General features: G+C 41.1%; 1 protein-coding gene across 1 annotated transcript in view; it reads right to left on the bottom strand.

Annotated features, from left to right (window-relative positions):
- Positions 1-16,444, bottom strand: part of ADAM33 (ADAM metallopeptidase domain 33) — a 136,532-nt gene that overhangs the window by 45,538 nt on the left and 74,550 nt on the right. The window contains exon 12 of the mRNA XM_088458860.1: positions 13,749-13,854. Within this exon, the coding sequence (XP_088314986.1) occupies positions 13,749-13,854 (106 nt within the window). The remainder of the gene's footprint in view (positions 1-13,748; positions 13,855-16,444) is intronic.

Raw genomic sequence — 16,444 nt, 5'->3', positions numbered from 1 at the left:
ACGCCACCGGCCGTTTATGAGGCCGCATCACAGACTCCCCTTGCAACACATCCGACAAGTGCTGTACAGAACTCGTCAGGGAGTTAACCCACGCTGGCTCCTGAGAAACCGGGAGCGGGGAAATAGGGAGACTGTGGGGTACCACCAATTGTCGTGGGAAACCCTGCATGGGTGACGACACCACAGACTGCTGGGACAAACCCATCGGAGTAAACGCGGGCTGCGGAGCTAACTGGCCCACTAAAGCTGTTAGCGCCTGAGCGAAACAAGCCCAGGGCGGCTCCTGTACCGGTGCTGTAACCGTAAGAGGCCGCGCCATGGACAAACACTGCCGGCAAAGGCCCTCCGTGCTACCCTCCCCCTCCGCTAACGGTACTTTACACGTGGTACACTGTAGCCGGAGGGGAAAATCACTTTCAGACATGATGGCACCACGTATGTGACCCCTCTCACCAATTATATATTAAATAGGCGAGAGACCACCCTGCAGCACCGCACCGCAAGGGCTTAGCAGAAAGAACAGGGACAGTAATAAAGCTGACAGTCTTGAGAAGAAAAGTTACAGGCAGCAGCGCTAGCACAGTCACATACAATGCAAAGAAAATCAATTCCTGCACTAACAGCGCTGATCACTCAACTACACAGACACAGGGCCTGGTAGGACACAGCGCTGCATACACAGACCTGACCACAGCGGAGGAGAGGTATGCGGGGGGACCCAGACCACGATGCTTCCAATGCAGGCTTCCAGCAGCGTTCACCATGCTTCTGAAAAGATGGCCGCCGAGGAGCAGAGAGAAGGCTGGCCTGGGGGAGGAGCGCTGACACAGGGCCAGTCAGCACAGTGCAGAGAGGGCTGTGTGCAGCGGGGGAGGCGCCGGCTGTGAGACAGGGAAGGCGCGCTCCCCTGGCATGCATTTAACCCCTGGGACGCCGCAGCGCTACCGCTCTGCTGCGGTCCGCTGTCCCAGGGGGTAGTGGAAGCGCAGGTTGGTCGCCTGGCTCCACGCTGCAGCCAGTCCCCAGGGAGCCCCCTGCCTGGGGACTTAGGGCCATGTGATCAGCGGGGACCCACCGCGGGACCCCGCTGCTTACCTCTGTCCCCCTTGAATCCGGCCATGGTCCGGAACATCTGGGGTCACCGCTAGCTGTGACCCCAGATGCCCACCAGCATCCCCGGATCAGTACCGGCGTTCTGGTACCGGCGGGGTGTAGGGAAGACAGCATGGACGTCAGGACTGACTGTCCATGCTGTTCATCCAGATGTGCAGCCACAGCTACATGAAGAAAAAGCTTCAGGGGCTCTTCTAGCCCCCACTCCAACAGGTGCACCCGACTCCGGCCGGGCACCAAACTAAACTGAGGTGCCTTGGCTCGGGGGCGGGGTATAGGAGGGGGACCTAGTGCATCCTGGGAGGCTGAAAGCTTAACTCTTTGGTGCCCTGCGACTGACGTCACACCAATACCCCAAGGTATCCTGTGGATACCCTATGGACCCTGAAGTAGAAATAGTATATTGTACAGCATGTATTGTGTAATACAGTATATTGTACAGCATGCATTGTGTAATATAGTATATTGTACAGCATGTATTGTGTAATATAATATATTGTATAGCATGTATTGTGTAATACATATATTGTGTAATATAGTATATTGTACAGCATGTATTGTGTAATATAGTATATTGTACAGCATATTGTACAGCATGTATTGTGTAATATAGTATATTGTACAGCATATTGTACAGCATGTATTGTGTAATATAGTATATTGTACAGCATGTACTGTGTAATACAGTATATTGTACAGCATGTATTGTGTAATATTGTATATTGTACAGCATGTATTGTGTAATATAATTTATTGTACAGCATGTATTGTGTAATACATATATTGTGTACTACAGTATATTGTACGGCATGTATTGTGTAATACCGTATATTGTACAGCATGTATTGTGTAATATAGTATATTGTACAGTATGTATTGTGTAATACAGTATATTGTACAGCATGTATTGTGTAATATAGTATATTGTACGGCATGTATTGTGTAATATAGTATATTGTACAGCATGTATTGTGTAATACAGTATATTGTACGGCATGTATTGTGTAATATAGTATATTGTATAGCATGTATTGTGTAATATAGTATATTGTACGGCATGTATTGTGTAATATAGTATATTGTACAGCATGTATTGTGTAATACAGTATATTGTACGGCATGTATTGTGTAATATAGTATATTGTACAGCATGTATTGTGTAATACAGTATATTGTACAGCATGTACTGTGTAATATTGTATATTGTACAGCATGTACTGTGTAATATAGTATATTGTACAGCATGTATTGTGTAATATAATATATTGTACAGTATGTATTGTGTAATATAATATATTGTATAGCATGTATTGTGTAATACATATATTGTGTAATATTGTATATTGTACAGCATGTATTGTGTAATATAGTATATTGTACAGCATGTATTGTGTAATATAGTATATTGTACAGCATGTATTGTGTAATATAGTATATTGTACAGCATATTGTACGGCATGTATTGTGTAATACAGTATATTGTACGGCATGTATTGGGTAATACAGTATATTGTATGGCATGTATTGTGTAATATAGTATACTGTATGGCATGTATTGTGTAATACAGTATATTGTATGGCATGTATTGTGTAATATAGTATATTGTACAGCATGTATTGTGTAATACAGTATATTGTACAGCATGTATTGTGTAATATAGTATATTGTACAGCATGTATTGTGTAATATAGTATATTGTACAGCATGTATTATGTAATACAGTATATTGTACAGCATGTACTGTGTAATATTGTATATTGTACAGCATGTACTGTGTAATATTGTATATTGTACAGCATGTATTGTGTAATATAATATATTGTACAGCATGCATTGTGTAATATAATATATTGTATAGCATGTATTGTGTAATACATATATTGTGTAATACAGTATATTGTAAGGCATGTATTGTGTAATACAGTATATTGTACAGCATGTATTGGGTAATACAGTATATTGTACAGCATGTATTGTGTAATATAATATATTGTATAGCATGTATTGTGTAATACCGTATATTGTACAGCATGTATTGTGTAATATAGTATATTGTACAGTATGTATTGTGTAATACAGTATATTGTACAGCATGTATTGTGTAATATAGTATATTGTACAGCATGTATTGTGTAATACAGCATATTGTACGGCATGTATTGTGTAATATAGTATATTGTACAACATGTATTGTGTAATACAGTATATTGTACAGCATGTATTGTGTAATATAGTATATTGTACAGCATGTATTGTGTAATACAGTATATTGTACAGCATGTACTGTGTAATATTGTATATTGTACAGCATGTATTGTGTAATATAGTATATTGTACAGCATGTATTGTGTAATATAATATATTGTACAGCATGTATTGTGTAATATAATATATTGTATAGCATGTATTGTGTAATACATATATTGTGTAATACAGTATATTGTACGGCATGTATTGTGTAATACAGTATATTGTACAGCATGTATTGTGTAATATAGTATATTGTACAGCATGTATTGTGTAATATAATATATTGTATAGCATGTATTGTGTAATACATATATTGTGTAATACAGTATATTGTACGGCATGTATTGTGTAATACAGTATATTGTACAGCATGCATTGTATAATATAGTATATTGTACAGCATGTATTGTGTAATATAATATATTGTATAGCATGTATTGTGTAATACATATATTGTGTAATACAGTATATTGTACGGCATGTATTGTGTAATACAGTATATTGTACAACATGTATTGTGTAATATAGTATATTGTACAGCATGTATTGTGTAATATAGTATATTGTACAGCATGCATTGTGTAATATAGTATATTGTACAGCATGTATTGTGTAATACAGTATATTGTACAACATGTATTGTGTAATACCGTATATTGTACAGCATGTATTGTGTAATATAGTATATTGTACAGCATGTATTGTGTAATATAGTATATTGTACAGCATGTATTGTGTAATATAGTATATTGTACAGCATGTATTGTGTAATACAGTATATTGTACAGCATGTATTGTGTAATATAGTATATTGTACAGCATGTATTGTGTAATATAGTATATTGTACAGCATGTATTGTGTAATATAGTATATTGTATAGCATGTATTGTGTAATATAGTATATTGTACGGCATGTATTGTGTAATACCGTATATTGTACAGCATGTATTGTGTAATATAGTATATTGTACAGCATGTATTGTGTAATATAGTATATTGTACAGCATGTATTGTGTAATATAGTATATTGTATAGCATGTATTGTGTAATATAGTATATTGTACGGCATGTATTGTGTAATATAGTATATTGTACAGCATGTATTGTGTAATATAGTATATTGTACGGCATGTATTGTGTAATACAGTATATTGTACAACATGTATTGTGTAATACCGTATATTGTACAGCATGTATTGTGTAATATAGTATATTGTACGGCATGTATTGTGTAATACAGTATATTGTACAACATGTATTGTGTAATACCGTATATTGTACAGCATGCATTGTGTAATATAGTATATTGTACAGCATGTATTGTGTAAAACAGTATATTGTACAGCATGTATTGTATAATATAGTATATTGTAAAGCATGTATTGTGTAATATAGTATATTGTACAGCATGTATTGTGTAATACAGTATATTGTACAACATGTATTGTGTAATACCGTATATTGTACAGCATGTATTGTGTAATATAGTATATTGTACAGCATGCATTGTGTAATATAGTATATTGTACAGCATGTATTGTGTATTATAGTATATTGTACAGCATGTATTGTGTAATACAGTATATTGTACAGCATGTATTGTATAATATAGTATATTGTAAAGCATGTATTGTGTAATATAGTATATTGTACAGCATGTATTGTGTAATACAGTATATTGTACGGCATGTATTGTGTAATACAGTATATTGTACAGCATGCATTGTATAATATAGTATATTGTACAGCATGTATTGTGTAATATAATATATTGTATAGCATGTATTGTGTAATACATATATTGTGTAATACAGTATATTGTACGGCATGTATTGTGTAATACAGTATATTGTACAACATGTATTGTGTAATACCGTATATTGTACAGCATGTATTGTGTAATATAGTATATTGTACAGCATGTATTGTGTAATATAGTATATTGTACAGCATGCATTGTGTAATACAGTATATTGTACAGCATGTATTGTGTAATACAGTATATTGTACAACATGTATTGTGTAATACCGTATATTGTACAGCATGTATTGTGTAATATAGTATATTGTACAGCATGTATTGTGTAATATAGTATATTGTACAGCATGTATTGTGTAATATAGTATATTGTACAGCATGCATTGTGTAATATAATATATTGTATAGCATGTATTGTGTAATACATATATTGTGTAATATAGTATATTGTACGGCATGTATTGTGTAATACAGTATATTGTACAACATGTATTGTGTAATACCGTATATTGTACAGCATGTATTGTGTAATATAGTATATTGTACAGCATGTATTGTGTAATATAGTATATTGTACGGCATGTATTGTGTAATACAGTATATTGTACAACATGTATTGTGTAATACCGTATATTGTACAGCATGTATTGTGTAATATAGTATATTGTACAGCATGCATTGTGTAATATAGTATATTGTACAGCATGTATTGTGTATTATAGTATATTGTACAGCATGTATTGTGTAATACAGTATATTGTACAGCATGTATTGTATAATATAGTATATTGTAAAGCATGTATTGTGTAATATAGTATATTGTACAGCATGTATTGTGTAAAACAGTATATTGTACAGCATGTATTGTATAATATAGTATATTGTAAAGCATGTATTGTGTAATATAGTATATTGGTGCCATTAAGGGGCTCAAGTACAGTTAGAAGTAAATGCATTGTCTTTATTTAGCGATGGTTCCTTATACACAACCTTACTGACGCTGAATAAGATGCACGTTGTGCTTTCCTCTCACTGTGCTGAGGGAGTCGGAGCTGGAGGGGACGATGTACAATATTGGCGCGGTCACGCAGAATGCATCCCGTATGACCACAAAGCACGCGCCTCTGCGTCTGCCTGGGAGCGGACACCTGCAGGTGCTCGGACCCATTGGTGTAAAATACATACTGATGGTGACCATGGAAGACGAAATTTGAATAGAATTGAGGAAAGGTAAGATTGCTGGTTTTCTGCTGCGTGTGGGTGTTGATGTCTTGTTGCTGGGTTAAAGTGTGTGTGTCAGTTTGAGGGGATTATCCTATAGGATTGTTAGTAGGAGGAGCTGGGTGTTGTCTATTTAAAGGGCTGCAGAACTCAGCTCAGTCTCTTGTAGTTGATCTTCTTATAAGCTATCTATGTTGCTAGTCTGCTCATTGTGTCCACTTTTCTGGTACTTGCTCACAGCTTTTCCCCTTATTCCATCCTTCATGTCACGGCCCCGCCGCTCTGCTCCCCCTCCCAGCCGGCTGGCTGATTTTGCCTGCCCCATTCGCTCCGCTCCCTCCCGCGGTTCATCCCCCATTCCTCAGCCTGCCCTCATAATGTTGTCGCCGGGTGGATCTATCATACCCCCGGCAGTCCCCTAGCATACACCAGCTCTCCCTCTTTAGCCGCGCCCCTACCCTCGCTTGTCCAGCCCTCCATCAGGCAGGCTTCCCCAGCACCTCTTCCTTACCTGCCTGTACACGCGGCAGGCCTCATGGCGGAACGACCTCCCTCTGTGACTGACGGCACCCCCGCTCCATCGCCGCGTGCATCACCCGGCGCCTCCGCACCTGCCCCGCTCCCAGGTTTGCCGGTCACAGCCAGCCTTTCTCCCCCTCTTAGCACTCCCCTCTTACCTTTTGTTGCGGGAGCTCCTTCCGCGAGTCACCCGCCGGCGGCCATTTCCTCCGCTCATGGCAGTCACATGTCAGGACCTTCTGCATGGCCTTATGCGGGCCCGGGCGCCAGGCTTGTTTCCCTGCATACCTCCGCCCCTGCCTCGCTAGCCCAGGGTGGTCATGTCGGCCTGGCTCATACGGCAGGTCCGGCGGCCATCTTGCAGCCGGGCGCCATTTTGGGGATGAGCTCCCCATATTTTGCTGGCACTGCCAGTCAGCTCCCAAGCAGCATTGCACCGCGCATAACAGCTCCCAGCTGGCTCCCCACTCATGGTGGGGTGGTGCCAATTAGTGTAGTTTCGCAGGCGGCATATCAGCCCCCGTAGTTCACGCAAACAGGTAGTCAGGCAGTGGCGAGCGCTTCACCAATGCCCCTTACCATGGCCGGTCCTACCTGGAGCCAAGCGTCATGGAGCTCAGGTGTTGCTCCACCTGTTTTAGCCTCCCCTGCGGTGGCCCCTCCCACTTCCATGTACGGGTCACTTCACGACAACGTCTATTTTTTACCCTTCAGCTTTACCACAGCATCAATTTTATTACCCCTACATGCCGCCTTGGCAAGCTTACCCCCCTGGTCCGGCCGCACCTCCGCTTCGGCCGGTGCTTTATCCTCCCATTTCACATGCGTTTCCTTTGAGCCCCCCTGTTGATAGGATCAGTCAGGCAGCTCCTACTCGAGGCCACCACATTTCCCCTCCGATGGTGGACCCAACACCCCCACCCACAACTGCTACCTTGTCCACGTTGCCGGTGCCTCACACGTCTCTGTCAGTTTCAGTTACAGATGCGGTTAGTGGACAAGGTACCGCTGTGTCAGTAGTGCCTTAGTTGTCTGATCCGGCGCAAGACCCATCTACCCTGGTGACCGGGACAGTGGCGGAAGCAAGAGAAAAAGTGGGCGAAGAGGTTCCGGGCCCATCAGGTTCCGGTGAGTATGAAACTGCCATGTCTTCTTCTTATTCTTCCTCTTCAAACTCTTCTGGTTCCCCTGCACGCCCCCGGAAATTGCTAGAATGGTGGTGCGGCGTTTATCTAAAAAGTCTAGTAACAATGCTAAGAAGGATGATGAGATAGGGGCTAAGGCGCAGGAAGCAGGCGCAGACACGGTCCACTGTGCAAATACTGCGGTGCTCCGTGGCTTGCGTAAAAGTGTTAGAAGTAGGATTCGTAAAGGAAAATTCGTGGACCTTTTTTCGCTCACGGATGATATGAAAAAAGGTTTCACTCAGGCGAAGAAGTCGGGCGGCATTGGCGAAGATGCATTTTGCAGCTTTAACACATGGTTGAAAGGCATGCTCATTTTCGCGACATGTTACTTGGAGACCAGGGCGGAAGAGCATGTTAACATTATAAGATATTTATTCTTGGTTCTCGACATGTTCGTCAGGTCTCGTAATTTGGCATGGCGCGAATATGACTCGCAATTCCGCAAGAAGCATGACGGTGCTCTCCTCATTCCGTTTGGGGTTAAAGACGTAGAGGTATGGCTGGAAGTGTCGCAACAGCGTCGCCCCCCCTTGGATGGTGCGCCTCCTCGTAAGAATTTTCAATCAACAGACAAGGAGCGACAGGAGGGGGGAGAGGGAAATGTTTCGCCTATAATGACTCCAAGTGTACGTGGGGTGCAGGCTGTCGTTTTCGCCACCCCTGTCGTCTCTGCGGGGGGGAGCATCCAGCCAAGGATTGTTGACGCGGTACAGGAAGTGTTTCACAGGGTAGAGGCGAAGGTCACAAAGGAGTTGGTTAAAGCCGTTTCTCCAGTTTGCTTGGCTTCTCTTACCAGATGACTAAGGTATTATCCATGTAGGGAAGATGCTTTGTTTTTGTTAGAAGGTTTTATAGTTGGTTTTCGTTTACCTATAATGGGGCCGTTGCTTATTAGGGCGTCCAGGGGAATTGAGGGATAATATGAATGCGGAGGTTTTGCTTGGGAGGATGGAGGGTCCCTTTCCCTGTCCTCCTTTGCACAACCTCTGTATATCCCCGGTGGGGGTGGTTCCCAAGAAAGTGCCGGGTAAGTTCCGCTTGATTCAACATCTCTCTCATCCTCAGGGCGGTTCAGTAAATGATGCCATACCTGAGAGCTATTGCAGGGTAGTGTATCAATCTTTTGATGATACTTTAAACTTAGTTCGCAGTTTTGGACGTGGCGCTTTAATGGCGAAGCTAGACATAGAAGCTGCATTTCGTTTGTTACCGATGCATCCGGAGGCCATGCAATTCATGGGTTTTTGATTGGATTCAGGTTATTTTGTAGACAAATGTTTGCCCATGGGTTGCGCGGTTTCCTGTGCCTATTTTGAGAAATTCAGCTCTTTTCTTCAGTGGTGTCTGCATGCCGGTACAGGTCAGACGAGCATAGCGCACTATTTGGATGATTTTCACTTTATAGGCCCAGGAGAGAGCGAGGTTTGTTCTGATCTTCTTTTTTCTGCGCAGGCGTTGTTCAAAGTTTTAGGTGTTCCCATTGCCCGTGATAAGACGGAGGGTCCGGTGGCTTGTTGTAGTCTACCTAGGGATAAAGGGCCTGATTCAGAGCCGTTCGCTATTTGTGGTCGTTCGTTCAAAAACAAGGGGTGGCTATTCAAATGATCCGTTCGCAAATTGCAGTCTGTTCCCACCTCTAAGTCTGAACGAGCGAGCAAAACATACGCTCGTTTTTTTGATAAAAACGCCCCCTGGCCGCACGCACCATACGTCATGTCCGCTATTTATTAGATTAATCGAGTACATCGTACAGCGTATGAACTGCTCGCTATTCTTGTGGTTGGTTTTTTCAACCGCTATTTTGCGAGCAGTTCTGAGTTAAAAAAAAACAAGTGACGTGGTCAATGACGCTGCTGTATTAATTATGCACTCCCTTAAAACGCCCGTTTTGACCTTTAAGCACGCCTGCGTTCGGATCTCCACTCCCCGTTTTCAAGCACCTTCCCCTGTTACCACCCACATATGCCTCATTCTGTCACTCAAAATAGCAGGCCCTCGCTATATTGCGTACCAACGATTTTCGGCCGCACTGACTGGTTCGCGCATGCGTACTAAAAACCGTACGCATGCGCAGATGTGCGAACATCGCTCGGAACGAGCGTACTGCCGCTAGCGAGTGGCTCTGAGTCAGGCCCAAAGTGGAGAAACTGCAGGAACTTACTGAAGTGTGTTTAGCAGCGGAATCAGTTAGGTTACGCAGGGTTCAATCGCTCCTGGGTTCCTTAAACTTTGCCTGTCGGATCATTCCCATGGGTAGAGTTTTTTGCAGAAAATTGGAGAGGGCCACAGTCGGTGCGACTCGGCCGCATTAGTATATTCGCCTGTCAGTAGAGATTAAAGAGGATCTTAGGAATTGGAAGAGGTTCTTGTTGCACTTCAATGGTGAACGTATTTGGCCTTCACCCCCGTTGGCGAATAGCATGCTTCAACTTTTTACTGATGCGGCTGGGTCGTCCGGTTTTGGGGTCTTTTTCAATGGGGAATGGTATGCTGCTCCATGGCCTCTTGATTGGCGCAAGGAGGGACTGATGAATAACATGTTGTTGGAGCTGTTCCCAATTGTCGTAGGGGTGGAACTCTGGTCCGTACGACTGAGTAACTGCCATGTAGTTTTTTGGTGCGACAATCTGGGGGTGGTTCACGCCATCAACAACCAACGTTCGTCCTCACCTTTTGTTTTGCGTTTGCTTCGGCATTTAGTTTTGCACTGCCTCGAGGGCAATATAAGATTCAGAGCTAGACATGTACCGGGTGTCTGTAACGAGATTGCTGATGCTTTGTCTCGCTTTCAATTTGCGCGCTTTAGAGCTCTTGTCCCGTCGGCTTCTGATGTTGGTTTGGTGTGCCCCCCTTTTGTGTGGCAGATCATCAGGCCGGCTTAGAAGGTTTGGCATTACAATCGCTTGCCCCATCGACTTTCAAGGCTTACTCGGCCGCTTGGCGGGATTGGTGCGCTCATGGTGCACTCCTTGAGAAGGAGGGTAAGTCGTCGGAGGAGTTGATTTCTTCCTTCGTTTGGGAAAGATATCAACAGGGTAGGTCCAGGGCCTCCATGGGATCCGCACATGCCAGGATTTCTTTTTTTTGTAAGCTAAAGGGTTTACATGACCCCACCAAGTCGTTTGTGTTATTGAAGGCTATGAAGGGTGGGCTAAAGTTTTTCCCATTCATTCGGATTCACGGCGGCCTGTGGACTTACAGATGTTGGCAGGTTTGTTGTCAATTATGGGGAGGGTGGCCTCTGATAGTTTTGAGACGTGTCTTTTTCGTATTGCAATTGCAGCGGCATTTTTTGGAGCATTTAGAGTTAGTGAGCTGGTAGCTTCCAACAGGTCATGCAATTCCTCCGGACTCTTGTTGGGGGATATCGTTTTTAGAGATTCGTCTGTACTTTGTAGACTTTGTTTCTCTAAAACCGATCAAACAGGCAGGGGCAAGTGGGTTACTACAGCAACAGCAGGACAAGAATATTTGTCCGGTTCAATTAGCTTCAAATTACATGGTAATACGACCTTCGGGGGGGGCCACAATGGTTGCTACATGCGTACAATTCACCCCTCACTAAATACCAGTTCGCAGCAGTATTTAGGAAAGGCTTATTGGAATTAGGGGCAGATCCGTCAGAATATGGTACACATTCCTTCCGCATTGGAGCTGCTACTTGCGCTGCTCTAGCTGGAGCTTCGGCAGACTCCATTCAGCAAGTAGGGCGCTGGAAGTCGGCTGCTTTTAAGAAGTATGTGCGCTGCGTCAAGGTATAGATGCGCTCCTGGCGTCAACCCGAAAGCGTTGCTTACCTGCCAATTGTTCAACGACTAGCGTTGAGCAATTGGGGGTGTGAAGGGATTTTTTTTTTATTTTTCCTCCCGTTAGCCATGATTTGGCCCATATTTGATTCACGGGAAGGTTTTTTGGGTTATCTTCTTCACTCGGGTTCCAGTTTCCCCACATATGCATCCCTGCTAGTTAGTTGCTATGTGTTGGTAAAGTTGTGTTTTGTTTTTGGGTATGGTGCGGTTCTTAAGGTTAGGGTTTTTCTCTTTTTCCACAGAATTGGCAAATGAAGATGGGACAGTGTGGCTTGTGGGCCACTCTTATATTTTTTGGGCGGAAAAACATGTCTTGTCACAGGGTCAGAACTTATGGCCGAGTGGTGTTAGTGTTCGCTGGATTGGTGTGAGAGGTTTGCGGGTGGAGTCAGTTCTAGCATTGATTGTTTCATCTGTTTCTAAATGGGGAATTCCAAAATTCTTGGTGCTGCATGTCGGAGGGAATGATCTTGGTCAGTTGAAAGGAGTTGAATTGATTGTGAGGCTGCGTGAAGTTTTGGAGGAGATTCGTGTCAGATGGCCGTCAGTTCGGATTGTTTGGTCGGATATGATGCCTCGTTTGAATTATAGAGGGGTGCGTAAGCATGGTGCGTTGGATAGGACGCGGAAAAAGGTGAATGTGGCGATTACGAGGCATGTTGAGTCTATGGGTGGAATGGCGATTAGACATGTTTTTCTTGTTGGTGAGCTTGGGAAGTTTTTTCGGAATGATGGAGTGCATCTGAACGCTGTGGGCACAACTTTGTTTGTTAAGGACTTGTTCTCGTTCTTGGGTTAGTGGTTTGGTTTTTGGGTGGCGGGCCAGTCTCTTTTAGGGCCTGGCTTTGGCGGGAGTATGCTGCAACTCAGTGGCTTTAGAGGGCGTAAGACAACTTTGTGGGGGCACTGACCCTCGTTGCCCCTGGCGAATTTGTCCTGCTCTGCACGGGGGGACCCTGGTGCTGGCTGTACGATAGCACCTCGGATTGGCCCTAGAGGGAAGTGAGACTCTCACATCGTTAGTACGTCTAGAGGGGGGACTTTTAAGTAGTTCTCCGAGTATTTTGATCAGCGTGAAAGCTAGAACTGAGTTTGCAGCGTCTCTTAGCCACCCTGGTTAGGTTGATTGATTAATTTATAAATAAAAAGCTGTGACCTTTTTAGCCAAGCTCTGGTGTCCGTGTCTTTATTTATTTATATATTGGTTAAGTGAGATATCAAGGTGTTAAGGTATATTTGAAGCAGTAATCCAATGCAGATCTTATAGGTGAGTGTTTCTGATTGGTTGGATGCACCAGACTCCCTTCCACTTATGATAATATTACAGCAATACAGAAAATAAATATGCCCGTGTGTGAACTAACCCATACTGCACATGGTACCAGTTGCATGGCAGTGTTACTGCAATATGTGTATACATAACAGGCACATACGTGCACTGCTATTCTCTCCGGGGCATATACAGCCCTACACAGTGAGCAGGGCCCTCGTCTGTCCGTTATTACCCAGTCTTGTTTTATTACTATTTGTTTCCAATTGTAAAGTGCAACGGAATATTCTAGTGCTATATAGGTAAGGTGTCAATAATAATATTAATAATGATAATAATAAAAAAACATTAGAGAATGATTCTCCTCAGTTATATGTAAGTGCTCAGTATGTCAGAAATGGGACCTTCATCCTCCCTATCAAGCTAATCACTGACCAATCATATTGCTTTGTGTTCCCATTTTATCGGACAGACTATGGAGGCGGCCATTTTGCAGACTGACCCCATATCATGGATCCAATATTCACAAGGAGGAGCTAGAGACTAGACTGAGGCATGAGGCACTTGTTACCACACACAAAGCACAGTGACAATGGAGGGGCTGCCCAGAAGACTCACTATGTAGGTGTGCGGCCTGTCTTGTAAGCAGGCGATGTCCCTATCTTCCAGGAAGCGATTCAGGGAGCGATGGCTGCAGTCACTGAACATGTCATTCATGTTGGAACTGAGGAGAAAAGGATATCGTATAATAATAGGGAAAGATGGGGAAATGATCACCCCTATTATACATTATATTATCACCATTATTATACATTATATTATCACCATTATCATAGATTATATTATCACCATTATTATAGATTATATTATCACCATTATTATACATTATATTATCACCCCTATTACACATTATATTATCACACTTATACATTATATTATGTGTAATAGAGGTGATAATATAATGTATAATTGGGGTGATAATATAAATATAAATGGCCATGACAAACCTTATCACCCCAATTATACATTATATTATCACTTCTATTACACATAATATAATGTATAAGGGTGATAATATAATGTGTAATAGAGGTGATAATATGATCACCCTTATTACACATTATATTATCACCCCAATTATACATTAGATTATCACCCCTATTACACATTATATTATCACCTCTATTATACATTAGATTATCACCCCTATTACACATTATATTATCATCCCTATTATACATGATATTATCACCCCAATTATACATTATATTATCACCCCAATTATACATTATATTATCACCCCTATTACACATTATATTATCCCCTCTATTACAGATTATATTATCACCCCTATTATACATTATAAAATCACCTCATTTATACATTATATTATCACCACTATTATACATTATATTATTACCTCTATTATACATTATATTATCACCCCTATTACACATTATATTATCACCTCTATTATACATTATATTATCATCCCTATTACACATTATATTATCACCTCTATTATACATTATATTATCACCCCTATTACACATTATACAGTATTATCACCCCTATTACACATTATATTATCACCTCTATTACACATCTTATTATCACCCCTATTATACATTATATTATCACTTACACATTTTATTATCACCCCTATTATACATTATATTATCACCCATATTATACATTATAAAATCACCTCATTTATACATTATATTATCACCACTATTATACATTATATTATTACCTCTATTATACATTATATTATCACCCCTATTACACATTATATTATCACCTCTATTATACATTATATTATCATCCCTATTACACATTATATTATCACCTCTATTATACATTATATTATCACCCCTATTACACATTATACAGTATTATCACCCCTATTACACATTATATTATCACCTCTATTACACATTTTATTATCACCCCTATTATACATTATATTATCACTTACACATTTTATTATCACCCCTATTATACATTATATTATCACCCATATTATACATTATAAAATCACCTCATTTATACATTATATTATCACCACTATTATACATTATATTATTACCTCTATTATACATTATATTATCACCCCTATTACACATTATATTATCACCTCTATTATACATTATATTATCATCCCTATTACACATTATATTATCACCTCTATTATACATTATATTATCACCCCTATTACACATTATACAGTATTATCACCCCTATTACACATTATATTATCACCTCTATTACACATTTTATTATCACCCCTATTATACATTATATTATCACTTACACATTTTATTATCACCCCTATTATACATTATATTATCACCCATATTATACATTATAATATCACCCGTTACACATTATATTATCACCTCTATTACACATTATATTATCACCCCTATTATACAATATATTATCACTTCTATTACACATTTTATTATCACCTCTATTATACATTATATTATCACTCCTATTATACATTATATTATCACCCCTGTTACACATTATATTATCACCTCTATTACACATTATATTATCACCCAGGGCCGTAGATAGGGTAGTGCGGCCGGTGCCATCGCACAGGGCACCACAGGTCAGGGGGCGCTGTTTGGGCCTGTCAAATTTCTGTTTATTATCATTCTTGATTGTAGCTTCCTCTTATTTCATCCCCAGCATCTCCTGGCCTCTCCTATGTCTTCCCTGGCTCTTCCTCAGGAAGCCATGGCCCTTTTTTGGGTGCATTATGTCCCTTTGAAAAATGAGGGGGGCGCAAATGCTCTTTCTGGCACAGGGCACCAAAAAGTCTAGTTACGGCTCTGTTATCACCTCTATTATACATTATATTATCACCCATATTATACATTATATTATCACTTCTATTACACATTTTATTATCACCTCTATTATACATTATATTATCACTTCTATTACACATTATATTATCACCCCTGTTACACATTTTATTATCACCTCTATGCTCTATTACACATTATATTATCACCCCTATTATTATGATGTTGGAGGAGAAAGCTCTGCGCTGTCTCCTCTTCCGTTGCTGCTGGAACCGCCGGGATCCCGTCCACAACCCGCTCAGTATTATTTAATAATAGGGGACTATTTAACTGGTTTCCTGACCAATGCCTGTCTCACATGAAACAACCACAGGGTGGCGCTGTATCCCAAGCACTGCATGGCTTTTGTTTTGCAGTTTGCTGAGTCCCCAGTTACAGAAGGAGGAAATAAAAGCGGAATAAATCCGGAAATAAAATGTAAATGCAAAACGT

The sequence above is a fragment of the Taudactylus pleione genome, unplaced genomic scaffold, assembly GCF_031769625.1.
Source record: "Taudactylus pleione unplaced genomic scaffold, aTauple2 ptg000861l, whole genome shotgun sequence".
In the NCBI taxonomy this organism is placed as follows: Eukaryota; Metazoa; Chordata; class Amphibia; order Anura; family Myobatrachidae; genus Taudactylus; species Taudactylus pleione.
Note: the sequence above shows the minus strand (reverse complement) of the source record. Positions and strands in the feature narration are given on the sequence as shown.